We start from the raw sequence: 22,809 nt of genomic DNA, 5'->3' as shown, positions 1-22,809 counted from the left end.
CTAGGTTTGCATCGCCTGACCGGACAAATAGGCCCTGACGTTCTAAGACATTGTCCCTGTGGTCGATGCCAGGATCAAATATATAATATTGCACAGAGTGGTGTATGATAAACACGAGACCGCCTCCATTTCCGCTCTCGCGGTCTTTCCTGTGGACGTTATACCCAGAGCAGGTCTGCAATGCAGATCTTGCTGTGAGTTTAGTCTCTTGAATCGCAGCAATGCGGATGTTGTGCCGCTTCATGAAATCGACTATCTCCGTAATCTTCCCAGTTAGTCCATTACAGTTTACCTGCAGAATTCTGAAGTGCATAAGGGGAGACGTCGCCACTCTGGGGGTAAGTGACGGGTGACTTCGCCTCATAAGAGGGAGTCAATTTCGAGTCTTCTTTTGATCGCAGAATTGATTAAACAGTTTTTAGTCGTCAAAAGGAGTCAAAAATGTCTCATTGTGGTGATTTATACTTTAATCAATCTTCCATATGCTATGTGGGTAAGAGAGAATGGCTGCATTTAAACCGTTTCTTGGATTATCCAACAACCCATTAGAATTGTAGCCATTCTTCATTTAATGTATGCATGAAATTCAGAATTAGTTCATATATTTACATATATTATGTATTTGTTAATATTATTGAAATAATTGAAATAAAAAAATATAATTTATAAAAAGTAAATGTTTCTTCCTTTTCAGTTTCTCTTTAGAAAACCATAATAATTGAATATTAAATTATTATAAGCCGGTGTTAAGCTCATGAATTCTTAAATAATAAGTATAAATTGAACACACCATTAAACAAACAAACAAAAAGTTTTGAACCATTTATAATAAGCTTTCTTTAAGAAATTTTGTATAAGTTTACATTTATAAGTTTAAAAGCAACGAGCCGTTTCGATTACCACGCGCTTATTTTTAAAAAAATTGTAAACAAAAAATCAACGGGTTGTAATGTTTGTTTGAGAAAACTTTTTATAAACTTACATTACGGTTACTCTGTTTGTTGGGTTTATTCACATAAATGTTTATTAATCACTTAAAATGTCTTAAATGTAGTCTTATTAATGATCAGCTATACAAAAAAAAATCTACAAATCTACATAGGCTAATATGTTGTCAACATAATCTGCACGTTTTTTCAACAAATCCAGCTGTTCTTCATTCAATTTCAGCTTACTTTCTTGCTGCAACAAAAAATGTTGTATAAATAGTCGTACGCTATTTTTGAATTGTGCCAGCTTAGAGTTTTTCGCAACACGTTCAAATGCTTGATAAATTTCCGCTTCCTGCGCACTCAGCAGCAAACTCACAATAATCTCTTTCATAAAAATGAAACTTGATTTGTCCAATTGTAAGAAATTAACCACCTTCAACACCGATAATTGCAGCCCACCATGCAATATTAAATGTTGCAAGAATTTTGCTAGGTTTTTTACTTGATACTTTGTCAGCGATTCAATATCGTTAATGCGATCCCATGAAGCAAACTGAAAAGCCAATTGAAATTTACGATTATAATGACAAAATTTTAGTGCCAAATGCGCATAGTAAGGATTGGAACGCTTCTCATTCAACGCACAATGTATAAGTACATAAGCTATGCTGCGTTGATCTTTTAACGCTAAATGTAAAATTTTTTCAAAAGCATCTACATAATCTTCTGCGCCCATTATGATACAAAATATATTACGACGCTCTTCGGTATTCATTTTTTGTTTCTTTGCTAATTTGAGCAATTTTTCAGAGTAACGCTGTTCGTTAGCATTGGCTTCATCTTTTGCTTGCTTTGCTGCAGCATTAATATCATTGATATTTCCAGTCCATGCCGAACCGACCACCCACCATTTACCAACTTGATCTACGCGTAATAAATCATCCATAGTTATATTCAGAGTGGTTACATATTTATCATTGCGTAACATAGCTTTCAGGCGCTTACGCAAATTTTCTGCTAGCTCAGGGTCAAATTGTGGAATTTTGTTATTATTATTATTTTTGACAGCATTTAATGTATCAACCATAAACTTGAGACGCAAATTCTCTTTCAATTCCAACGGTGCTTCTGCAATTTTACGTTGTACGCTTACCATCATTTCTTTGAATGCAAGTGGATCATCCTTTCGTAGCTTGAAACCTACTGATTGGAAGATGAGCAACAAGCATTCTATAGATTTTTCACACAAGTTATTCGCCAAGCGTTCGATGATCTCTAGCAACAAACGATGTTCATACATTTTGAATATATACATGTAAGCGAGTACGAGCACTAAATTATTCAACCGCTTGTCTTCCACAGCTAGCATGTGTATTTCTTTAACATTTGCATCAAATTGTTCGGCAAAGAGCTGTAGGAAATGTGCACCAATTTCATTGCCTACTTGTGCATGCAAAAAGGCTAACAAAACCATATGCTCCTGTATCATACGTTCATTGGCCATGGTGCGTGCGAGTAAGGCCTCACGCAAAAGAGCACCCAAAGTTTCGTTCATATTATAGCGTGAGTTTTTCATATACAAGTCCTCAATGCCTGTGGCGATTTTGTGCAGATTAGCCTCTGATAGACGATTGAGTAAGCCTTTGCAGTTTTTGCGCAAACGTTCCAACATCTGCGTTTGTTTATTATTAGATTTGTCTTTGGCAGCGAGTAGTGCACGTTGATGTGGTGGTATATACTTTTGTGTTAGTTGTGCAGTTGTGGTTGTGCTGGGTTCAGGCGCCGCGTTCTCTTTTATTATATTGCCATCCTTGTCACGTTTTCTGCCATAAATATCTTCTTTGACTATTAAAACAAATTTTTTTTATTACGTTCAATATTAATTGTATAGGTATTTACTCACACTCTTCTTCTTCCTCAGACCCACTTTCCATCAAAGCTTCCATTGTATCTTCTTCACATTCATTATCTCCTTCACTGTAATCGCTTTCGGTACCCAAATCCTCCTCTCCTCCCAACATCTCTTCATCTTCCTCACCAAATCCATCTTCATCACTCCACCCGCTTTCACTTTGTCTTTGCTGCTCATCCTTCCTCTTTGCTTTCAACTCAAGCTTCCGTTTTTCTTCTTCATCATCCATACATAATTCTAGCGCATAATCCAAACCATCGCTAAACATTTTACGTACCAACCGATTTTTATCCTTTGTTTTATTGAGCTTCAATTTCTTCTCCAACTTTGATATTAACCGATCTTCTTCTTCATTTTCTTGCAGTAACTGTTTTATTCTGTGTTTTCGTGCAACCATTTCCAAATCTTTTTGTTGTTTCAATTCTCGTCGTCTTTGTTGCCCGGCATCGGAACGTGTGGGCTGGTGTTGTTTTTGCTTTTTCTTTGTTCCCTCTTGTGGTAGCGTTCGAGCTTCACGTTTCGCAATCTTTGCTGGCATAAGCGCATCCACTTCGGCATCGGAAAAATCAGATGCAATAGATTCATCATTATCAGAGTCTACATTGCCAGCAATTAACTCTTCCAGGGGGATGTCCTCGGGTGCTATATTTTTGTTCAACTTTTTGGTTTTCTTCTTTTTTGCTTTCCTTGACTGCTGGGAATCGTTGGCAGTGTTAGTGGCTTTTGCTTCAGCCACTATTGCTGCACCTTTGGTTTTACTTGAGAAGAACAGCCGTTTGTTTTCCTTTTTGTGTTGCACCTTTTGTTTCCTTTGTTCTTTGCGTGTGAGTTTTTTCGTTGAACCTTTTGATTTGCCCTTTTTCTTCACAATTTTTGCCATTTTTGAGGAGCTCCTCTAATCCCACTGAAATCACAAAATCGTAATTTCAAAACAGCTGTTGATTGAGCAAAACACGTGCTTCTTGTTGTTGTCTAAACAGCTGCTAATCAAGGTGAATTTGGGAAAAACAACAGCTGATTGATTCTGTTTGATTATTTTCCATACAACTAGAGAACATATTCCCAATTATGAGTTTTTGGTAGATCCCTACTTAAGTGAAAATGTTCACCACTTTCCTGTGTTGTTGTTGTTGCAGCGATAAGGACACTTCCCAAAGGCCTTGGGGAGTGTTATCGATGTTGGTGGTCCTTTGCCCAATGTAGATCCGTTACATTCCGGGGTAATAGTCTAGTTGAGGGGTCGACTGCTAATACGCTACCAAAAATATCGGCAGAGGTGTCAAACGACGCGTCTTGACATCAGTATTAATAATCCGATGGCGGAAAATAAAAATTTTAATGCGTTCAAAAGATATTAACAAAAAACCGCAAAAAGACGCGCGGGTACTTCCGAAGCAGGGGGTGGGATCCATAGTATTTTTGCGCAGTACACCTTTCTGCGTTGGCGGCCTTCGGCCGCACTTATAAAAAATAACCGGGTGTGTGGTATACGCTTCCGCCAAGGTGATGCACAATTTTTTTTGTGGGTACAACACAACAACAACCTCATGAAAATCGCCAAATTCAACTGCAAATATCTCCGGACAGAGATAAAATTTTTCTTTTCGGCCTTCGGATTATGGTTCTCGAGATTAATACGCGTCTTTTGACACCTCTCTCGATATTTTTGGTAGCGTATTAGCAGTCGACCCCTCAACTAGACTTTTACCACGATTTGGTATGACCACATGAAACTTGGGAGGCCATCCCGCCCTTCCACCCCCTAGATAAATGAGGTGTTCGGGGTCGCCAGCGCCTCGGCTGTTAGTGAACCAGGCTTCACCACGGGTAGGTGAGGTTGACAGTTCGGTAATTCTTTACGACAGCATGACACTGCTAATACGCGTCCAAAAATATCGAGAGAGGTATCAAACGACGCGTCTTGACATTATTATTAATAATCCGAAGGCGGAAAAAAACAAGTAAGGAAGGCTAAGTTCGGGTGTAACCGAACATTACATACTCAGCTGATAGCTTTGGAGACAAAATAAAGGAAAATAACCATGTAGGAAAATGAACCTAGGGTAACCTTGGAATGTGTTTGTATGACATGGGTATCAAATGGAAGGTATTAAAAAGTATTTTAAAAGGGAATAGGCCATAGTTCTATAGGTGGACGCCATTTCGGGATATCGGCATAAAAGTGGACCAGGGGTGACTCAAGAATGTGTATCAAATTAAAGGCACTAATTAGGGGTTTAAAAGGGAGTGGCCCTTAGTTGTATATGTGAAGGCGTTTTCGAGATATCGACCAAAATAGGGACCAGGGTGACCCAGAACATCATCTGTCGGGTACCGCTAAATTATTTATATATGTAATAGCACGAACAGTATTTCTAAAAAGATTCCAAGGGCTTTTGATTTCGCCCTACAGAACTTTTTCATTTTCTTCTACTTAATATGGTAGGTTTCACACCCATTTTACAAAGTGAATAAACCAATCAAATTACCCTTTTTTCTTATTTGGTATAGAATTATGGCATTTTTTTTTCATTTTTCGTAATATTCGATATCGAAAAAGTGGGCGTGGTTATAGTCGGATTTCGGCCATTTTTTATACCAAGATAAAGTGAGTTCAGATAAGTACGTGGACTGAGTTTAGTAAAGATATATCGGTTTTTGCTCAAGTTATCGTGTTAACTGCCGAGCAGAAGGACAGACGGTCGACTGTATATAAAAACTGGGCGTGGCTTCAAACCAATTTCGCCCATTTTCAAACAAAACAGTTGCCGTCATAGAATCTATGCCCCTACCAAATTTCAGAAGGATTGGTAAATTTTTGTTCGACTTATGGCATTAAAAGTATTCTAGACAAACTAAATGAAACAGAGCGCAGCCACGCCCATTTTGAAATTTTCTTTTATTTTTGTATTTTGTTGCACTATATCATTACTGGAGTTGAATGTTGACATAATTTATTTATATACAGTAAAGATATTAAATGTTTTGTTAAAATTTTACTTAAAAAAAAAAAATTTTAAAGTGGGCGTGTTCTTCATCCGATTTTGCTAATTTTTATTTAGCACATATATAGTAATAGTAGTAACGTTCCTGCCAAATTTCATAATGATATCTTCAACGACTGCCAAATTACAGATTGCAAAACTTTTAAATTACCTTCTTTTAAAAGTGGGCGGTGCCACGCCCATTTTCAAAAATTTTTACTAATTTTCTATTCTGCGTCATGAGGTCAACCCTCCTACCAAGTTTCATCGCTTTATCCGTCTTTGGCAATGAATTATCGCATTTTTTCGGTTTTTCGAAATTTTCGATATCGAAAAAGTGGGCGTGTTTATTGTCCGATATCCTTCATTTTAAATAGCGATCTGAGACGAGCGCCCAGGAACCAACATACTAAATTTCATCAAGATGCCTCAAAATTTACTCAAGTTATCGTGTGAGCTCTGCTCAACTGGGTATAAACATTTTAACTCGTTCAAAAGATATTAACGAAAACCCGAAAAAAGACCCGCGGGTACCTCCGAAACCAGGGGTGGTAGCCATAGTATTTTTGCGCAGATTGGGTCCAACGCCGGTTTGGAGACCAAAATTATATCCGCACAAAACACTTATGTTCACAATTTTATTGTGGGTACTACAACATTACAACAACCACATTAAAATCACCAACTTCAACTGCAAATATCTCCGGACAGAGATAAAATGTTTCTTGGTAATAGTCTAGTTGAGGGGTCGACTGCTAATACACTACCAAAAATATCGAGAGAGGTGTCAAACGACGCGTCTTGATATCAGTATTAATAATCCGAAGGCAAATAAAAATTTTAACGCGTTCAAAAGATATTAACAAAACACCGAAAAAAGACCCGCGGGTACCTCCGAAACCGGGGGTCGGATCCATAAAATTTTTGCGCAGAACACCTTTCTGCGTTGGCGGCCTTCGGCCGCGCTTATAAAAAATAACCCTGGGCTACGCCATGCCAAGTCCGGGTGTGTGGTATAACCGTGGCTACCGCCACGGTGATGCACAAATTTTTTTGTGGGTACTAACACAACAACAACCACATGGAAATCGCCAACTTCAACTGCAAATATCTCCGGACAGAGATAAAATTTTTCTTTTCCGATTATTGTTCTCGAGATTAATACGCGTCTTTTGACACCTCACTCGATATTTTTGGTAGCGTATTAGCAGTCGACCCCTCAACTAGACTATTACCTGTTTCTTTTCCGCCTTCGGATTATTGTTGTCGAGATTAATACGCGTCTTTTGACACTCCTCTCGATATTTTTTGACGCGTATTAGCAGTGTCATGCTGTCGTAAGGAATTACCGACAATTGAGTTGGAGAAGCTATATATTGCGCTGGCAACCCATTGAGAGGGTTGCGCCACACAAACCCTTGAATCAATTTGGTATTTTAAGCTGGAGACATTGGTGCTTTATCGGTAACCGTATCGGTAACCAATGTCTCCAGCTTTAGTCACATCTTACGACAGGCTTACCTACCGCGGGTATATCTCTGTGTGTTCTCTAGTAGTGTCAAAAAGTTCGTACACTGTCACTCCCGAACTTATCTCATAAAGTTTAGACAGGAAATAACCTCACCAATTTTGTTTGTTGTTTCATACGTAAACAAAGCGCAGTCAAAAAAAAAAAAAAACAGAGTACTGTTCGTTTTTATCACATTTTTCCATTTGACAGCCGCACAGCTGATCTAATACGGCATTTTGCTAAAAGTAGTAGCATTTAACCAATTTTAGTTTTAGTAATTAACTTTAAATTGTAAAAAACAACAAAATGTCCACACGTTGGTATCCTATTTATCAACGCGGAAATCCACAGCTGCGCATATTTTTGCCAAACTTTTGGATGAAGCTGATACGTCCAACTGAAGAGCAACCAAAGAATGTCGCCACATTTTCAGTATCTATGCAAATGACCAAATATGATGTACAGAATTATTTAGAAAAGATTTACAAATTGCCGGTGGTGGATGTGCGTACACGTATTGAATTGGGTAAAACAAAACGAGATCAAGTGCATGGCTATGTGACTAAAGAGGACGACGTTAAGATTGCTTATGTAACATTGGTAAAACCATCGATTTGAGCTACAAAATGTATTGTAATTAAAATGAATTAACTGCTTTTACAGCCACGCACCGAGGAATTTACTTTCCCAGATATGTTTGCAGACCGCCAGGAGAAAAAGGAGTCAGATGAAAAGTCTTTGGATGATTCCAAGGAAGGCTTCAAGCGATTCCTGGATCGAAACAAGAAGCGCGCAGGTACACCTGGCTGGTTTTCGATATAATTACATAGTGTATAATAATAAAAACTATCCCGAAAATATTTCTCAAACTGCTCATCATACTTTTTTATAAGATTTGCGGAACCATTTAATGCATTACCTTAACAAACCATTAATTTTATAAAGCATATCTTTTTCAAAGTAGGCTTTAAAACTACTTGCAATTGTAAAAAGGTACTTCAAACATTTTATGAGCTACTTAGTAGAAAACAATAGTAATCTGATTAAGCTTCTTTTGCGGCTTACTTTGCTTCTTCCACAGCTTTATCAATCCAAGCACGTATTTTGTCTGTATCTTGTAGGCCAACCATACGATTCACAACTTTGCCTTCCTTCATTACAAGCAATACTGGTACAGCGGCAACATCATAATCGAGCGCCAGTTCGCTGTGTTCATCAATGTCGACTTTTGCTAGTTTGATGGCACCATCTTTTTCACCAACAACCGTTTCAATGCGCGGTGTTAACATTTTACATGGATTGCACCATCTGTGAAGGAAAATAATGGAAGTACATTTGTTCTTATATAACAAAAAAATATGACTAATTCTTGAATGTCTGTAATTACGTTGCGAAAAAATCCACTATTACTAGTTTATCGCTTTTCTTGACCTTTTTATCGAAGTCTTCAGCGCTTTGCACCTGAAAGATCTCTCGGTTGGTCAGTGTTGTGCTGACAGCGCGAATTGGATTCTGTTTTGCTCGTAGCAATGGTTGTACCAATTGGCGTCCCGAATTTGTAAGTCTTGTTGCAAACATTTTTTATATATTGATTGCTGCTGCTTTCGTTTTTATATATTTTCGAAGTCTGAAACTGGAATCCTTAGTTGCACAAGAAATTTTGTTTAAAAAAGCCGAAAAAAGTTATAATTACGAATTCTCCAATTACTCGAAAATATCGAACAGCTGATTTGGGTGGATGAATAGAGTTTTCGTGTCCGAAGTAAAGGGCCAATTAATGGTGACAAAACCATATCACCATAACAGATAAAACAGCTGATCGAACCTACCTTATAGGAATCAATGTAATCGATTAATGGTGCTTTACCATAACGCTAACGTCATAACCATACCATAGCCACCAATTGGTTTTTGGTTTCTCGCCATATCCATATTTGAGTTGGTGAATGTAATACCTTATGTAGATTTTATTCATTGTTTTTGATACGTAATGACTAAGAGACTTTTTTTTTTGTAATATGTTTGTAATTTTTTTCGTTTCTTCATTTTTATGAAATTTTCACGATTTTTAGGTTAAGGTACCATTAATCGATCACATTGAAGATGGTTATGGATATGGGTATGGTTACGCCAGATAATTTGTTAATTACCTCTTTTTAGGTTGGCAACGCGGCCTTTAATAAACCTACTTTTTCAAAAATAGATGTCGCTGCTTAGCCTTTCGCCGTATGAGTTAAATGAAAAACAGCGGCGACATCTGCCTATCACATTTCACGTGTGCGAAAATTTCACGACATCTGCTTTTCAAGTCTCTCAATGATCCAGAGCATTCCCGTGAGAAGTGAGCGTGAGCCGGGATTTCAAATACGGAGGTCATTACATTATTATACTCAGCTGAGTATAGCTCACAGAGTATATTAACTTTGTTCGCATAATGGTAATACGTAACGGCATAAACTAATCGAGATGGATATAGATTTCTATTTATCAAAATGATCTGGGTGAAAAAAGAAATTCATTTAGCCATGTCCGTCCGTCCGTCCGTCCGTCTGTAAACACGATAACTTGAGTAAATTTCGAGGTATCTTGATGAAATTTGGTGTGTAGGTTCCTGGGCCCTCATCTCAGATCGCTATTTAAAATGAACGAAATCGGACTACAACCACGTCCACTTTTTCGATATCGAAAATTTCGAAAAACCGAAAAAGTGCGATAATTCATTACCAAAGACGGATAAAGCGATGAAACTTGGTAGGTGCGTTGACCTTATGACGCAAAATAGAAAATTGGAAAAACTTTGTAAAATGGGTGACACCTACCATATTAAGTAGAAGAAAATGAAAAAGTTCTGCAGGGCGAAATCAAAAGCCCTTGGAATCTTGGCAGGAATACTGTTCGTGGTATGACATATATAAATAAATTAGCGGCGTGGCACCGCCCACTTTTAAAAGAAGGTAATTTAAAAGTTTTGCAAGCTGTAATTTGGCAGTTGTTTAACATATCATGATGAAATTTGGTAGGCACGTTACTCCTATTACTATATGTGTGCTAAATAAAAATAAGCGAAATCGGATGACGAACACGCCCACTTAAAAAAAAAATTTTTTTTTAAGTCAAATTTTAACAAAAAATTTAATATATTTACAGTATAAAAGTAAATTATGTCATCATTAGACTCCAGTAATGATATGGTCCAACAAAATGCAAAGATAAAAGAAAATTTCAAAATGGGCGGTACTCCGCTCCGCGCAATAAACGATATATTTTAACTAAACTTAGTTCACTTACTTATCTGAAGTCAATTTATCTTGGTATAAAATATGGCCGAAATCCGACTATGATCACGCCCACTTTTCCGATATCGAAAATTACGAAAAATGAAAAAAATGCCATAATTCTGTACCAAATATGAAAAAAGAGATGAAACATGGTAATTGGATTGGTTTATTGACGCAAAATATAACTTTAGAAACAACTTTGTAAAATGGGTGACACCTACCATATAAGGTAGAAGAAAATGAAAAAGTTCTGCAGGGCGAAATCAAAAGCCCTTGGAATCTTGGCAGGAATACTGTTCGTGGTATGACATATATAAATAAATAAGCGGTACCCGACAGAAGATGTTCTGGGTCACCCTGGTCCACATTTTGGTCGATATCTCGAAAACGCCTTCACATATACAACTAAGGATTATTCCCTTTTAAAACCTTCATTAATACTTTTAATTTGATACCCATATCGTACAAACACATTATAGAGTCACCCCTGGTCCACCCTTATTGCGATATCTCGAAAAGGCGTCCACCTATAGAACTAAGGGGGAATATTTTGAATAAGGTGCCACGATTTTCCAACTTTTTTTTTCGAGGGGTGGAGGTGGTCCTAAAAATCACAAAATTATCATCCGCGACTCTAGGAAACTCTTAGTTAATGAAACATAAGCTTTTTAATTTCCAAATTTAGTAAAATTTTAACTTAAGTCCTGCAATTAAAATTCGGGTCGCACATTTCGATAGCGGTATCAAAAGACGCGTATTTGCGTCAAGATTCAGAATCCGAAAGCAGAAACTATATTTTTTTTATCTCGTTTAAAAGTTATTCGCGGAAAACCCGTCGATACTATTGTCGTTTTTTCGTTGTTGCATTTTAACAAACAAAAACATATGAAGGTGGTGAATAGTGTTGCCAGCTCCGCAACAATAACTTTTTATCTTGGTAGAACATTATAATGTGGTGGCACGTCGACATAAATGCAAACAAACATACACTATCAATGTATGTTGTTTTTGTACTTCTCTGAATAATTTGAAATTAATGTATTTAATTTACCGAAACGCGAGATTTTTAAGTAAATATTAAAATTTTTTTATGACAAGAATTTGGAAAAAGGGGCTTAAGTGCAGAATACATACATTTGTCAAAAAAAAAAAATTATCGGACTTTATAGAGATTTTTATGCTGATTCCACCGGCATATTTCTTTTTTGGTGCAAATGAAAGGTTTGGGGGTAATTCCATGTCAAATGCGAAATTATGAATTTTTCAAATCAAAATATCTCCGAAACTAGTGGATGGATTTCAAAAATTAAAAAATCGAGAAATAACTTATAAAAATACCTTTCATCTGGTGTATATATATCTTTAACTTTTCTAGTCTTCATTTACCAAAAATTTGAAAAAGATCTTTTTTGGTGGAAATTTTTTAAATTTTAATTTTAATTCTGCGTGCAACACCTTTCGGCATAGGCGGCCTTCGGCCACGCTTATAAAAAAAAACCCTGGGCTACGCCATGCCAAGTTAGGGTTTGTGGTATAACCGTGGCTACCGCCACGGTGATGTCCTTCTGCGTAGTGCACCCTTCTGCGTACCTTTTGACGTGGAATTACTCCTATAGTTATTATTTGCACCAAAAAAAATTATACGGTTGAACTCACCATAAACACCACTACCGATACTCATATAAATTATTTTAATTTGACAAATGTATGTATTCTGTCTGCACTTAGGGCCAAAATACATTGATAGTGTATGTTTGTTTGCATTTATGTCGACGTGCCACAACCTTATAATGTTCTACCATGATAAAAAGATATTTGCTATCATCCGGTGGCAAAATCCTGAGCCAGATAAATAATTTTGCATGTAAATGCAACAACAACGATTTGAGCCAGATAAATCCAGATAGAAGTCTGGTTCAATTTGTGAGCCAGATAATTTGTTAATTACTTCTTTTTAGGTTGGCAACGCGGCCTTTAATACACCTACATTTTCAAAAATAGGTGTCGCTGCTTAGCCTTTCGCCGTATGACTAATGCGGCAGTTACCCACCGACGTGTGCCGTACGTCAGGACGTTTGTCGTACGAAGCACGTTTGACCGAACTCTCAAGCCCGTAGGAATCAATGTGTGCGTCTGTGTACATGTACATAACATATTTGTGTGTGTATTGTTTACAGATAAGCACTGTTGCCATTTACCATTTTGCATGTATGCTTATGGAAACATCAACTTTTTCCAATTTAATTTTTGATATTGTAAAAGGCCGGAATACATATTAAATAAGGATAAATAGATTAAATATTTATAATCAGCACTTTTACATAATTATTTCGAATTATTTCCACAATTTTTCAAATTTTAATTAGGCTTTTTTGCATAAAATTGCAAACGGTCAAAAAGTAGCGCACAAAAGTTTACTAGGCAACTCTGTCTAGTGAGAGAGCGATCAGCTGACACGTTCTTACGGAAAAAATCAAAATTGTTTTGATTTCTACGTTCCGGGCTACGTACGTACGGGCGTTGCACGTCGGTGAGTTTTCGTTTACATTGCACACTCATAAGATAGGTCGTGTCAGCTGACACGTTTTTTCTACGTACGTTCGTGGGTAACTGCCGCATTAAATGGAAAACAGCGGCGACATCTGCCCATCACATTTCACGTGTGCGAAAATTTCACGACATCTGCTTCTCAAGTCTCTCAATGATCCAGAGCATTCCCGTGAGAATTGAGCGTGAGCCGGAGCTGTAAAACTCACTGTAAGACGGCAATTGTTGCGGAGCTGGCAACACTATTCACCATCTTCATATTTTTCGTTTGTTTAATTGCAACAACGAAAAAAGCGACAATAGTACCGACGGGTTTTTCGCGAATAACTTTTAAACGAGATAAAAAATTTAGTTTCTGCTTTCGGATTCTGAATCTTGACACAAGTACGTGTCTTTTGGTACCGCAATCGACATGTGCGACCAGAGTTTTAAGTGCACTACTTAAGTTGAAATTTTACTAAATTTGGAAATTAAAAAGCTTATATTTCATAAACTAAGAGTTTCCTATAGCTGCGGATTTCATTTTGGTAATTTTTAGGACCCCCTCTATGTCTACAAATCAACAAAAGTTTGAAAACCGTGGCACCTTATATAAAATTAATTTTGCAAAATGGTGATTTTCCCTTATTTTGTCTCCAAAGCTCTCAGCTGAGCATGTAATGTTCGGTTACACCCGAACTTAGCCTTCCTTACTTGTTAGAAAAATATCTCCTTTCTAAAAAAAATAGCTCACCCTACCAATACTTTGATATCGACGACTCAAAAGGAATGGTGAATCGGACATTTTTAATTATCTTGGCTACAGTCCTGCGATCTCTAATTTTTCGTTTTCTCGTACCTGGCAGCAATGAACTGTCAAACGGTTGGCAATACTGAAAATTGCAGCTGCTAGATTATTTTCACACGCAGAAATTTCAACAATTTAGTAATTGGAAAATTTACGCAATCTTTGGTAAACGTATTTCCAGAATATCGAAAAGTGTGCAGCAAGCAAGTTAAGTGTGCTAGGGGTAAAACCATTTCGAAAAATATAATACCGAGCATAATATAAATCGCAGAACAAAAGCAAAAGGTGTGAGGTGGACAAAACAAACGAGTTATTGACGTGTGCTAACAAATATCACAACTGCGGGAAATACCAGCAACATAGGTACTTTCTTGCAGATCAACCACTATTTCTTGAAGATGTATCTAAACTTTGTGATGAATTAAGAAAAATCTACAATACCTACGATTTCCTAAATGACAATTATGGATGATAACTCACAGGATATTTGCCGTGTGTGCCGTTGTGAAGCACAATCGGATCGGCCACTATTCTATCCATGCATCTGTACTGGCAGTATTAAGTATATACATCAAGACTGCTTAATGCAATGGATGCGTTATTCGCATAAGGAATATTGTGAATTATGTGGACACCGTTTTAGCTTTCAACCTATTTATTCGCCTGATATGCCGCGCGTACTGCCGTTGCGTGATGTGGCAGGTGGTCTGTTATCAGCTGTTGCTAAGGCAGCCAAGTCTTGGTTCCATTATTCGTTAGTCGGTTTGGCATGGTTTGGTATTGTACCATTGTCAGCATATCGTACATACCGTTACTTGTTTCGTGCATCCTCGTTTGAACAGATAATATCAATGCCATTAGGTGATTTATTCTCCACGGACAATTTGGCTTCAGATGCGTTTCGAGGTTGTTTTGTTGTAACATGTACGCTATTATCGTTTATCGGTTTGGTATGGTTGCGAGAGCAAATATTACATGGTGGTGGTCCCGATTGGTTAGAACGTGACGATGCACCAGCAAATGCGGTAAATGATGATGAACAGCAACAACAAGTTCAAGTAGGCGCTAATCGTGGCGGTGGTGGTGGTGGTGTAGGAGGAGGGCGTGGAATTGGCGTTGATAATAATGATGGCGCCGCTGCTGCTGCCGATGCTGTTCGCGATGGTGATGGTGTTGAAGTTGCTGCTGCACGTATAGTTAATGATAATGGAGAGGATGGTAGCGACAATGAGGATGCACCCATCGATATGCCAATGAATAATGCTGCACCTGCTGCTATTAATCCAGCAGAAGAAGGTGAACCGCCATTAGTTTTTGGACCACGCCAACAACCATTGGAAGCAGGTCTTGGTGTTGGTAATAATAACGCAGCCGATGCTGCTGCGAATCCAGCTGGTGATGATGTTGGCATAGCACAAGATGCTGGCGGAGCTGGTGCTGGAAACGTTGATGGTGGCGCTGCTGCTGCTGTTGCTGAAAATGATAATGACAATGATGAACCCAATTGGAATCCAATGGAATGGGATCGCGCAGCTGAGGAGCTAACTTGGGAACGTTTACTTGGTTTGGATGGTTCATTAATCTTTCTCGAGCATGTCTTCTGGATAATCTCTTTGAATACGCTATTCATTGTCACATTTGCTTATTGTCCTTACTGGATAGGAAATTTCATTTTGAGCTGCTTGGATTTATTGCAACCAGATAAGCCACTTCTGCACTTCCATGGTTTAATAACAACACTCTTTGGCTACTGTTTTATTGGTCTGACATTGGTGGTGTTGCACTTTTTTGCACGCGTCTTCCGTATGCGTCGTTTACGTTGGCTCATTGGTCTATGCTATATTGTGGTGAAGGTGTCACTGCTTTCCGTTGTGGAAATTGGTGTGTTGCCATTGGTTTGCGGTTGGTGGTTGGATATTTGCTCGTTGCCGCTTTTTGATGCCAGCATAAAGGATCGCAAGGTGAGCTTTAAAGCTGCGCCTGGCACGTCACTTTTCGTTCATTGGATGTTTGGCATGGTGTATGTGTACTACTTTGCTGCATTTATTTCTTTGTTGCGCGAGGTACTGCGTCCTGGTGTACTTTGGTTTTTGCGGAATTTGAACGATCCGGATTTTAGTCCGATACAGGTTAGTTCGCAACTCTTTATGGTACCACATAAATTATTTAAACTAAAACTTAAATTGAATTTTAAGCAAATCATGCAAGGGTAGGGTTATCGGGAACCTCGGCAACGTTTTGATTGCGTTTTGTACCGTCGTTAAGCAGGCAGTCAGGCTGAAATTATATTATGATTATTTGCGAGACAAACTCTGAAAAATTAAGGATGATGACGAGTTTGTCACTATTTTAAAATTTTTTCGGCAATATTTATAGGCCTTGTAGGTATGATTTATGGACCTTCTTCAGAATTGGTTAAAGACTCTTTCTTATTTAGGATTAATTTGCGAGTCTTTCGGAATTATTTGACTGCTTTGGTTCTAGTTCAGATACCTGCAGAACATTTCGGGTCTACTTCTTAACCTTTCCGAATGTATGTCGGGATCATTTCGCATTTATGTCAGGAATATTTCGGAACTACCGTGGGACTTTTGCATAACCATATTGCTACAGCAACAATAACAACAACTTTCATCGCCGGATATAAATCAGGTTCTTTCCGGTAAAAAGCACCATTAAGGTATAAGCTCGACCATCTCGGGAACCATTTAATATAAATTCTTCTGGTTGTTATAGATAACAATGTTATCGACGGATTATCGGTTTGTTATTGGGTTGCTTTCATAACTATATTGTAAAGAACTTCCTCTACATTTTTCAATATTATGCAATATTTCTAAACAAAAGGGATCTTTGCTATCAATCAGTGCTCAGTCAACTTCATCGATAACTCAACTGGACTGCGGGAGATCGATTTCCCGATCTTCGGTGTCGCCTCTCTTTACATATCTGATCCCCAGAGGATATATGAAGCGGGATCAGTCATATTTTTGCACTGCTATACCATGTGTGGCACCGCGGCCTTCACTCTTGGCGACTGATTCTTCCAGCTACGCATGGTTTTTTTTCGACAGCTTGAGATAGCTTTCGTTGATAGCTTTCGTTGCCGCGAAGACTCTCAAGACGCCAACGCGGGATTCACAGAGTTGAAAAGCGCAATTCATGGCTTCCGCAGCCCAATTGTCACCACCACCTACGCGAGGCGACACCAAGCTCCTCGTGGAACTAGGGACGAGTGTAGGGTAACGCAGAACGTTAAATGTGTGCATATTAAATCGTTCCCGAGATGGTTAGGTTAGTACCTTAAAGTGCTTGTTACCGGAACGAACCGGATCTATATCCGGCAAAGGACCATCAACATCGATAACACTCCTTAAAACCTTACTGCTACAACAACAACAACGCCGTCAACGCGGTGCTCTAGCTGTTAGATACCCGATATTAACCATGGATTACTGCTACTCGAAATATGGCATTTTTAATCGTGAAGGGATTTCTGGCTGTGGATTTCTTTGAATTAATTTAGTCTTGCTCATGAAGAAAAGAAACTGACCAATTGCGATTAATCAAATTTTAAGTTTCAGTTTTAAATTTTGAGCTTGAGCATTTTGTTTTCAGCTAAGTCTTTGGCCTTTGTACTAGAGATATACGCCGCCGATAAACGCCGCCGCCGCCGCCGATTTTGGTCGTTTTTTGCACGCCGCCGCCGAATTTCTACGTTACTATATTTTCTACTCGTTTAAGACTGTTTAGGCCATTTATTCTTCATGTCGAAAATTGGTCGGATATGGTCGAAAGTGGTATCAACGGATGCGCATCACTGCCAGTTATAAGAAACTAATTGCGAAATTTAACTCTTTATAACTAATCAAAAGTTATTTAAAATAACAGGCGCTTTCGATGTCAGCTTAACACGTACTTTGCATCACCCAATTCAGCAAGTTATTAAAACAAAACACTAAAAGTAATGAGGAATTAATTCAAATAAAATGACCCAAGGCGAATATGTTTTTAAATTGTCCTCAAGAATAAGAGAAATCAGTGATGCAAAATCCTTTAGTTTCTAGCGGCATAACACTCCTTTGAAATTATTCTTATCTCATACTTAAGTTGAGGATATATGTACTTATGAGAAGGGATTGAAAAATCACTAAGTCTTGCATTCAAACATCTGTTGTTTATTTGCGAAACTATACAATAGCGTCTGAAATGTTAATTAGGATTTTCACACTTCATCCTTCAACACCCAAGTCTCCCGGTTTGACATTTCCTAAAGTTGGCGGCCCTATCCAAAACTAGTCCCTTGGAGTGAATCAAATTGATTATAGCATATCAACCAAGTTTAAATATCACCTACACGTTACGGCTCCTTTTACAAATGTGAATACGTAGGCACATATATCTACCAGGTGAGGCTTTGTCCTTCGCAAGAACACTGAAGCAAAAGCTTTCCCAAGACAGTGGAACTAATTACCGTGTGTGATACTACCCTAACGTAGTGGACAGTCAAACTTGTCTGAAAACTGAAGCTACGCCGTCATCCATAATGAGCTCTTATATCATAAGGCCGGAAAACAGTAGCTAACAACTTTCAACTTAAAATCCGTCGACTTTCATTCTAAATTTGATTTAACGAATACTATTGAGGTCAATGTTGTGAACACAAACGCCTGCAATCTTTGGTCTACATTTTAAAAATTTTATCCAGGGTCCTTGTAAAATTTTAATTAAGTAGATGCGCCGAGGATTATACGATTTTCACCCATGATGCAATGACATCCACTTAGACTGCTTATGATTTCGAGGGCGGCATCCTTGGCCGAATAGTCACTCCCTAACGTTTCAAGGTGTTTCTCTGGTGTAGCTCGGCAGCATAGCGCGACAAAAGCATCCGTTGGAAAGTCTTCGGTACTACGCCTAGAGCTTCTATGAAAGGTATGAGTTCGAAGTCGCAGTCCTATAGCTTCTGTACTGGCATATGGTGTGAGGCTCAGGAGGCGTGGTAGCGACTGGTGATAGGGATCCCTACTGTTCGAACATTGGGAATTATAGCTCTTAAAAACAGCCGAAAAAACTGGAGGCGCCCTGTGCCACGAGAGTCATGAGTATTAATAGACCATTAATAGCAACCCTAAGTCGCCTTTATGCGTGACCACCAAGGAGCGACAAATGATTTAAAGAAATTGTGTTCGCGACGATTATTAGGAGTTAACCCTAGGTGAAACTACGCTTTGCACGAGATATACAGGCAAAAGTGTGACTATTTTATGTATCTCTATTTTTGAACGGTCTTTTGATGCAAAAACCCAGGATCTTTCCTTAAATACATATAAACAAAACCTTTCCTAAATATTATTTTTTTAAATAGAAAAATCAAGATTTTAAAGTAAGAACATCGGCGTACGCCGGCGCGCCGCCTACGCCACCGCCGCCGATAAAGTGATCGGCGTAAACCTCTACTTTGTACTTAAACCTTTGGAATTTGAGTTTTCAGCTTTAATTATTTCATCTTTGAGCATTGAATTTTGATCTGTGAGCTCTGAGCTTTGAGTTTTGACCTTAAACTTCAATAAGAATTAAAAACCCCGAAAATTTAAGCTTTGAGCTTTGTCGTTGACCTTTGAGCCTTGACTTTTGAGCTTTAAATACAAAATTTTGAGCATTAAACTTTAAGCTTTGAACTTGCAGCCTTGGCCTTTGATCTTTGCAACATATTTTAGAGTAAAATTAACCGATTGAAGCGGCGATCTGGCTAGCCTTCCGGCTTGTTGCCTCCACCTCTGAGGCATGTATGTATATTAGGGTGGGTCGATTTGTATGGACGAAAGTTAACCGATATCCCGGCATCGATTTTTCGATAGGATTTGGGCCCAGGAATAAAAGTTCCACTACTTATACCCAAAAAAATAATTTTCGAGCATGCGAAATTTAAATTTTTTTCGACTTTGATTTTTAAGGTTTTTTTCATGACCTAATAAAAATTTTTCATATGTATATACTGTTTTTTTTTTTTTTCAAAAAACTGTTATCGCCAACGTTTTTAGCGGACATTTTTGGGTCGGACAGGGTATACCAGTGATGATAATCATGGTACATTTGTACTTTTTTTGGTACATTTCGCTTCCCGAAAGTACGGTGGTACTACATTGACATATTTGGTACATTTTTGTAAAATACAGCACTACACTTCAAGTCATTTGCAAAGCAGTTCTGAATGTACAAAAAAATTTAAAATTTTTCGAAGAAAATATATAGTTAAAGTGTTTTGTTTTGCCGAGCCCAATTTGCCATTTGCAATAATGGAGCATTTAAATATGCTTATGAAAAATAGCATAACTGATTCTAAAACTGTGAACATATTTTACATCAATAGAATGAAAGTAGAGAAAATAACTCAGATAACAAGGTCAGAAAATGATAAATCCATAATTGCATTTTGTCAGAAGAATTATTACTCTCTAATAATAGATGAAACGACATATGTTTATGTATATAAAAAATTTGGCAGTTTCGATTCGAATTTTTGATAAAGTGTATTGATAGATTTTTAGATTTTATACCTTTGACCGATAGTAGCACGGAAGGTATTTTTAATGCCGTTATTAAATCTTTGAAAGACCATTCAATAACACTTGAAAAAATTTTTGGTTTCACTGCCGACAATTCCTCGGTTATGATGGGAGACAAAAGCGGAGTACAAGCAAGGCTGAAGCAAGTTGTTCCAAATCTGCATGTTAATGGATGTATTGTCACATTTTAAATTTAGCTTCAATGGCCGCTTTTGATGTATTTCCCAATAAAATTGATAAATTCTTAAATGACATAAACTATAATTTTTGTTATAGCCCCCTTAGGTCAGACTTTCAGAGTTTTCAAGAACATTTCGATACAGAAATTCATGTTATACTAAAGTACACCCCCACAAGGTGGCTTTCTGGACAAGCAGTCATAGATAGAATTCTTGAGCAATGGGATGCCCTCAAGTATTATTTTAATCTTTACGTATTTGAAAATAAAAGCAGTAATAAAATATTAATCTTATATCTGAAATTTTTCAAAGTCCTATTTATAAAGTATATTTTACATTTCTTTCTTATATTTTAAATGAAATAAATAATGTGAATATAGAAATGCAGTCTGAAGATATTCGCATACATTTACTTAATACCAAATTAAAAATTTTATAAAAAAATCTTATAGACTCCAGTCCTATTTGGATGTTAAATATTGATTCAGACGAAAATCACTTAACCCCAGATGAAGTTGACTGTTAATGTGGATATTATTCTATCAAACAAACTTTTCGAAAAAGATGAAGTACACATATTTAAGAGCTGTGCCAAACCATTTTATATACAATTTTGTAGTACTTTATTAAAGAGAGTAAATTTGGATGATAAAGCTTTGTTGTGAGCTGCAAAGTTTTCACCAGAAAGTATTTTAAGCGGTGAAACAAATAGGATTGTGCCTTTAGTTATGGAATTGTTTCCGAAATCTGCATTTGATAAAATAGAGATAATTAATTCTGAATTTAGAGTTTTAGCAGAGCATGAGAGCCTTAAAAAATTCAAGAATTTAAATATATGCAGCTTTAGGAAGAATTAAGATCAGTTAAAGATAAATTAAATGCGCAAATGCTTTCCAATATTTATAGAATAGTTCAAGGCATTTTGTCGATTCCACATTCATCCACAAACGTAGAAAGGATACTTTCTATACAATATTTGATTAAAACTAAGTGTAGAAATAGACTTAAAATAAGCACAGTTTCGAATTTAATAAAAACTAAAGAGTTGATGCAATAAACTAACAATATTTGTCATAATATAGATACGACAAAAAGACTTTTTGTCAACTGAGGTATTTAAAGAACTCAAAGAAGAAGAACTGTTAATGTAGTGATTGAAACACGAGTTATTAGTATTGATGTAGGCGACAATTTGTCAACTTTTATACCTGAATCTGAATCTTTTGTACCTAAAATGTTTTTACGAAATGTTTTTGCATTGAATGCAGCTGTTATTTTTTTGAAATATTAATTTTATGTTCCTTACTGGTACTGAATAAAGAAATGTTCTTAGATACGTACATAATTGTACGCTTCAATCGATAAACTTCTTTTATTATTTTTACTGGAAAAGTATTTCTACATAAATCATACTCCCCTGTTATACTACCTTTAATTTGTGTTAGAAAGTTTCCTGACTAAAAACAGTTTTTGGATAAAGAAGCAGAATATAGCTCTAGTTTGGTTCAAATTCACATTCCAAGACTTTTGGTACATTTTTAGATGATTTGGTACATTAATTTCCTCGTTTGGTACAAAATTAAAAAATTGTAACAAGGCGTATTGGTAATGGCACGGATATTTATGTGTCCGCTATAGCGCCAGGTTGTACTTGGGTAGTGATGTATTTCCTTGGTTGTATGTTGATTGCTTTATAGTGATGTTCTGCCATATTAGGGTGGAGGTGCAAAAAGTAAAATATTTACAGATAATTACAAAACGATATTGTATTTAACAACTTGATAGTTACAATTAAATGAGATTTTTATGGATTTTTGTTTTGACAATGATGATTAAATGTGATGAATCATGAAAGATTAAGTGATGACTAGATACTAGTTTTACATATCTAAAATTAAATGAAGGTGTGAAATCTTTTGTTAATGTTTAATATTTACATAGGTATATAACCTTTAGTGTTTTAGTTTAATTTGTTACTACCTGGTAGTATCAGTCTTGTATTGAGATAATGATATGTTAGATCACATTATTTGTGCATTAGTATATAAGGTACTTGTATAAAAATTTTTTTTTTTTTTTTCCGAAACCCTTTCTTATTTAGGGTTTTTTTT

At 37.0% G+C, this 22,809-nt stretch overlaps 4 protein-coding genes across 4 annotated transcripts in view; 2 read left to right on the top strand and 2 right to left on the bottom strand.

Annotated features, from left to right (window-relative positions):
* Nucleotides 1-585: 585 nt before the first annotated feature.
* On the bottom strand, nt 586-3,819 carry LOC137251853 (nucleolar MIF4G domain-containing protein 1 homolog). Its single transcript, XM_067786752.1, has 2 exons — nt 2,836-3,819; nt 586-2,777 (listed from the first exon to the last, which is right to left on the bottom strand). The coding sequence occupies exons 1-2, from the start codon at nt 3,722-3,724 to the stop codon at nt 1,087-1,089; spliced, it is 2,580 nt and encodes an 859-aa protein (XP_067642853.1). The 5' UTR covers nt 3,725-3,819; the 3' UTR covers nt 586-1,086.
* Nucleotides 3,820-7,509: 3,690 nt separating this feature from the next.
* Nucleotides 7,510-8,198, top strand: mRpL23 (mitochondrial ribosomal protein L23). The gene is made up of 2 exons (XM_067791583.1): nt 7,510-7,938; nt 8,002-8,198. Exons 1-2 carry the CDS (start codon nt 7,645-7,647, stop codon nt 8,158-8,160), a joined length of 453 nt encoding a protein of 150 aa, XP_067647684.1. The 5' UTR covers nt 7,510-7,644; the 3' UTR covers nt 8,161-8,198.
* Nucleotides 8,199-8,217: 19 nt separating this feature from the next.
* Nucleotides 8,218-9,087, bottom strand: LOC137253975 (thioredoxin, mitochondrial). The gene is made up of 2 exons (XM_067791585.1): nt 8,726-9,087; nt 8,218-8,646 (listed from the first exon to the last, which is right to left on the bottom strand). The coding sequence occupies exons 1-2, from the start codon at nt 8,914-8,916 to the stop codon at nt 8,400-8,402; spliced, it is 438 nt and encodes a 145-aa protein (XP_067647686.1). The 5' UTR covers nt 8,917-9,087; the 3' UTR covers nt 8,218-8,399.
* A 4,916-nt stretch (nt 9,088-14,003) lies between these two features.
* The window catches only part of LOC137251852 (E3 ubiquitin-protein ligase MARCHF6), a 30,910-nt gene continuing 22,104 nt past the window's right edge, over nt 14,004-22,809 (top strand). The window contains exon 1 of the mRNA XM_067786750.1: nt 14,004-16,079. Within this exon, the coding sequence (XP_067642851.1) occupies nt 14,406-16,079 (1,674 nt within the window). The 5' untranslated portion in view covers nt 14,004-14,405. The remainder of the gene's footprint in view (nt 16,080-22,809) is intronic.

Source organism: Eurosta solidaginis, chromosome 5, assembly GCF_040869045.1.
Source record: "Eurosta solidaginis isolate ZX-2024a chromosome 5, ASM4086904v1, whole genome shotgun sequence".
Lineage (NCBI taxonomy): Eukaryota > Metazoa > Arthropoda > Insecta > Diptera > Tephritidae > Eurosta > Eurosta solidaginis.
This window is presented reverse-complemented; position numbering and strand designations above follow the sequence as displayed.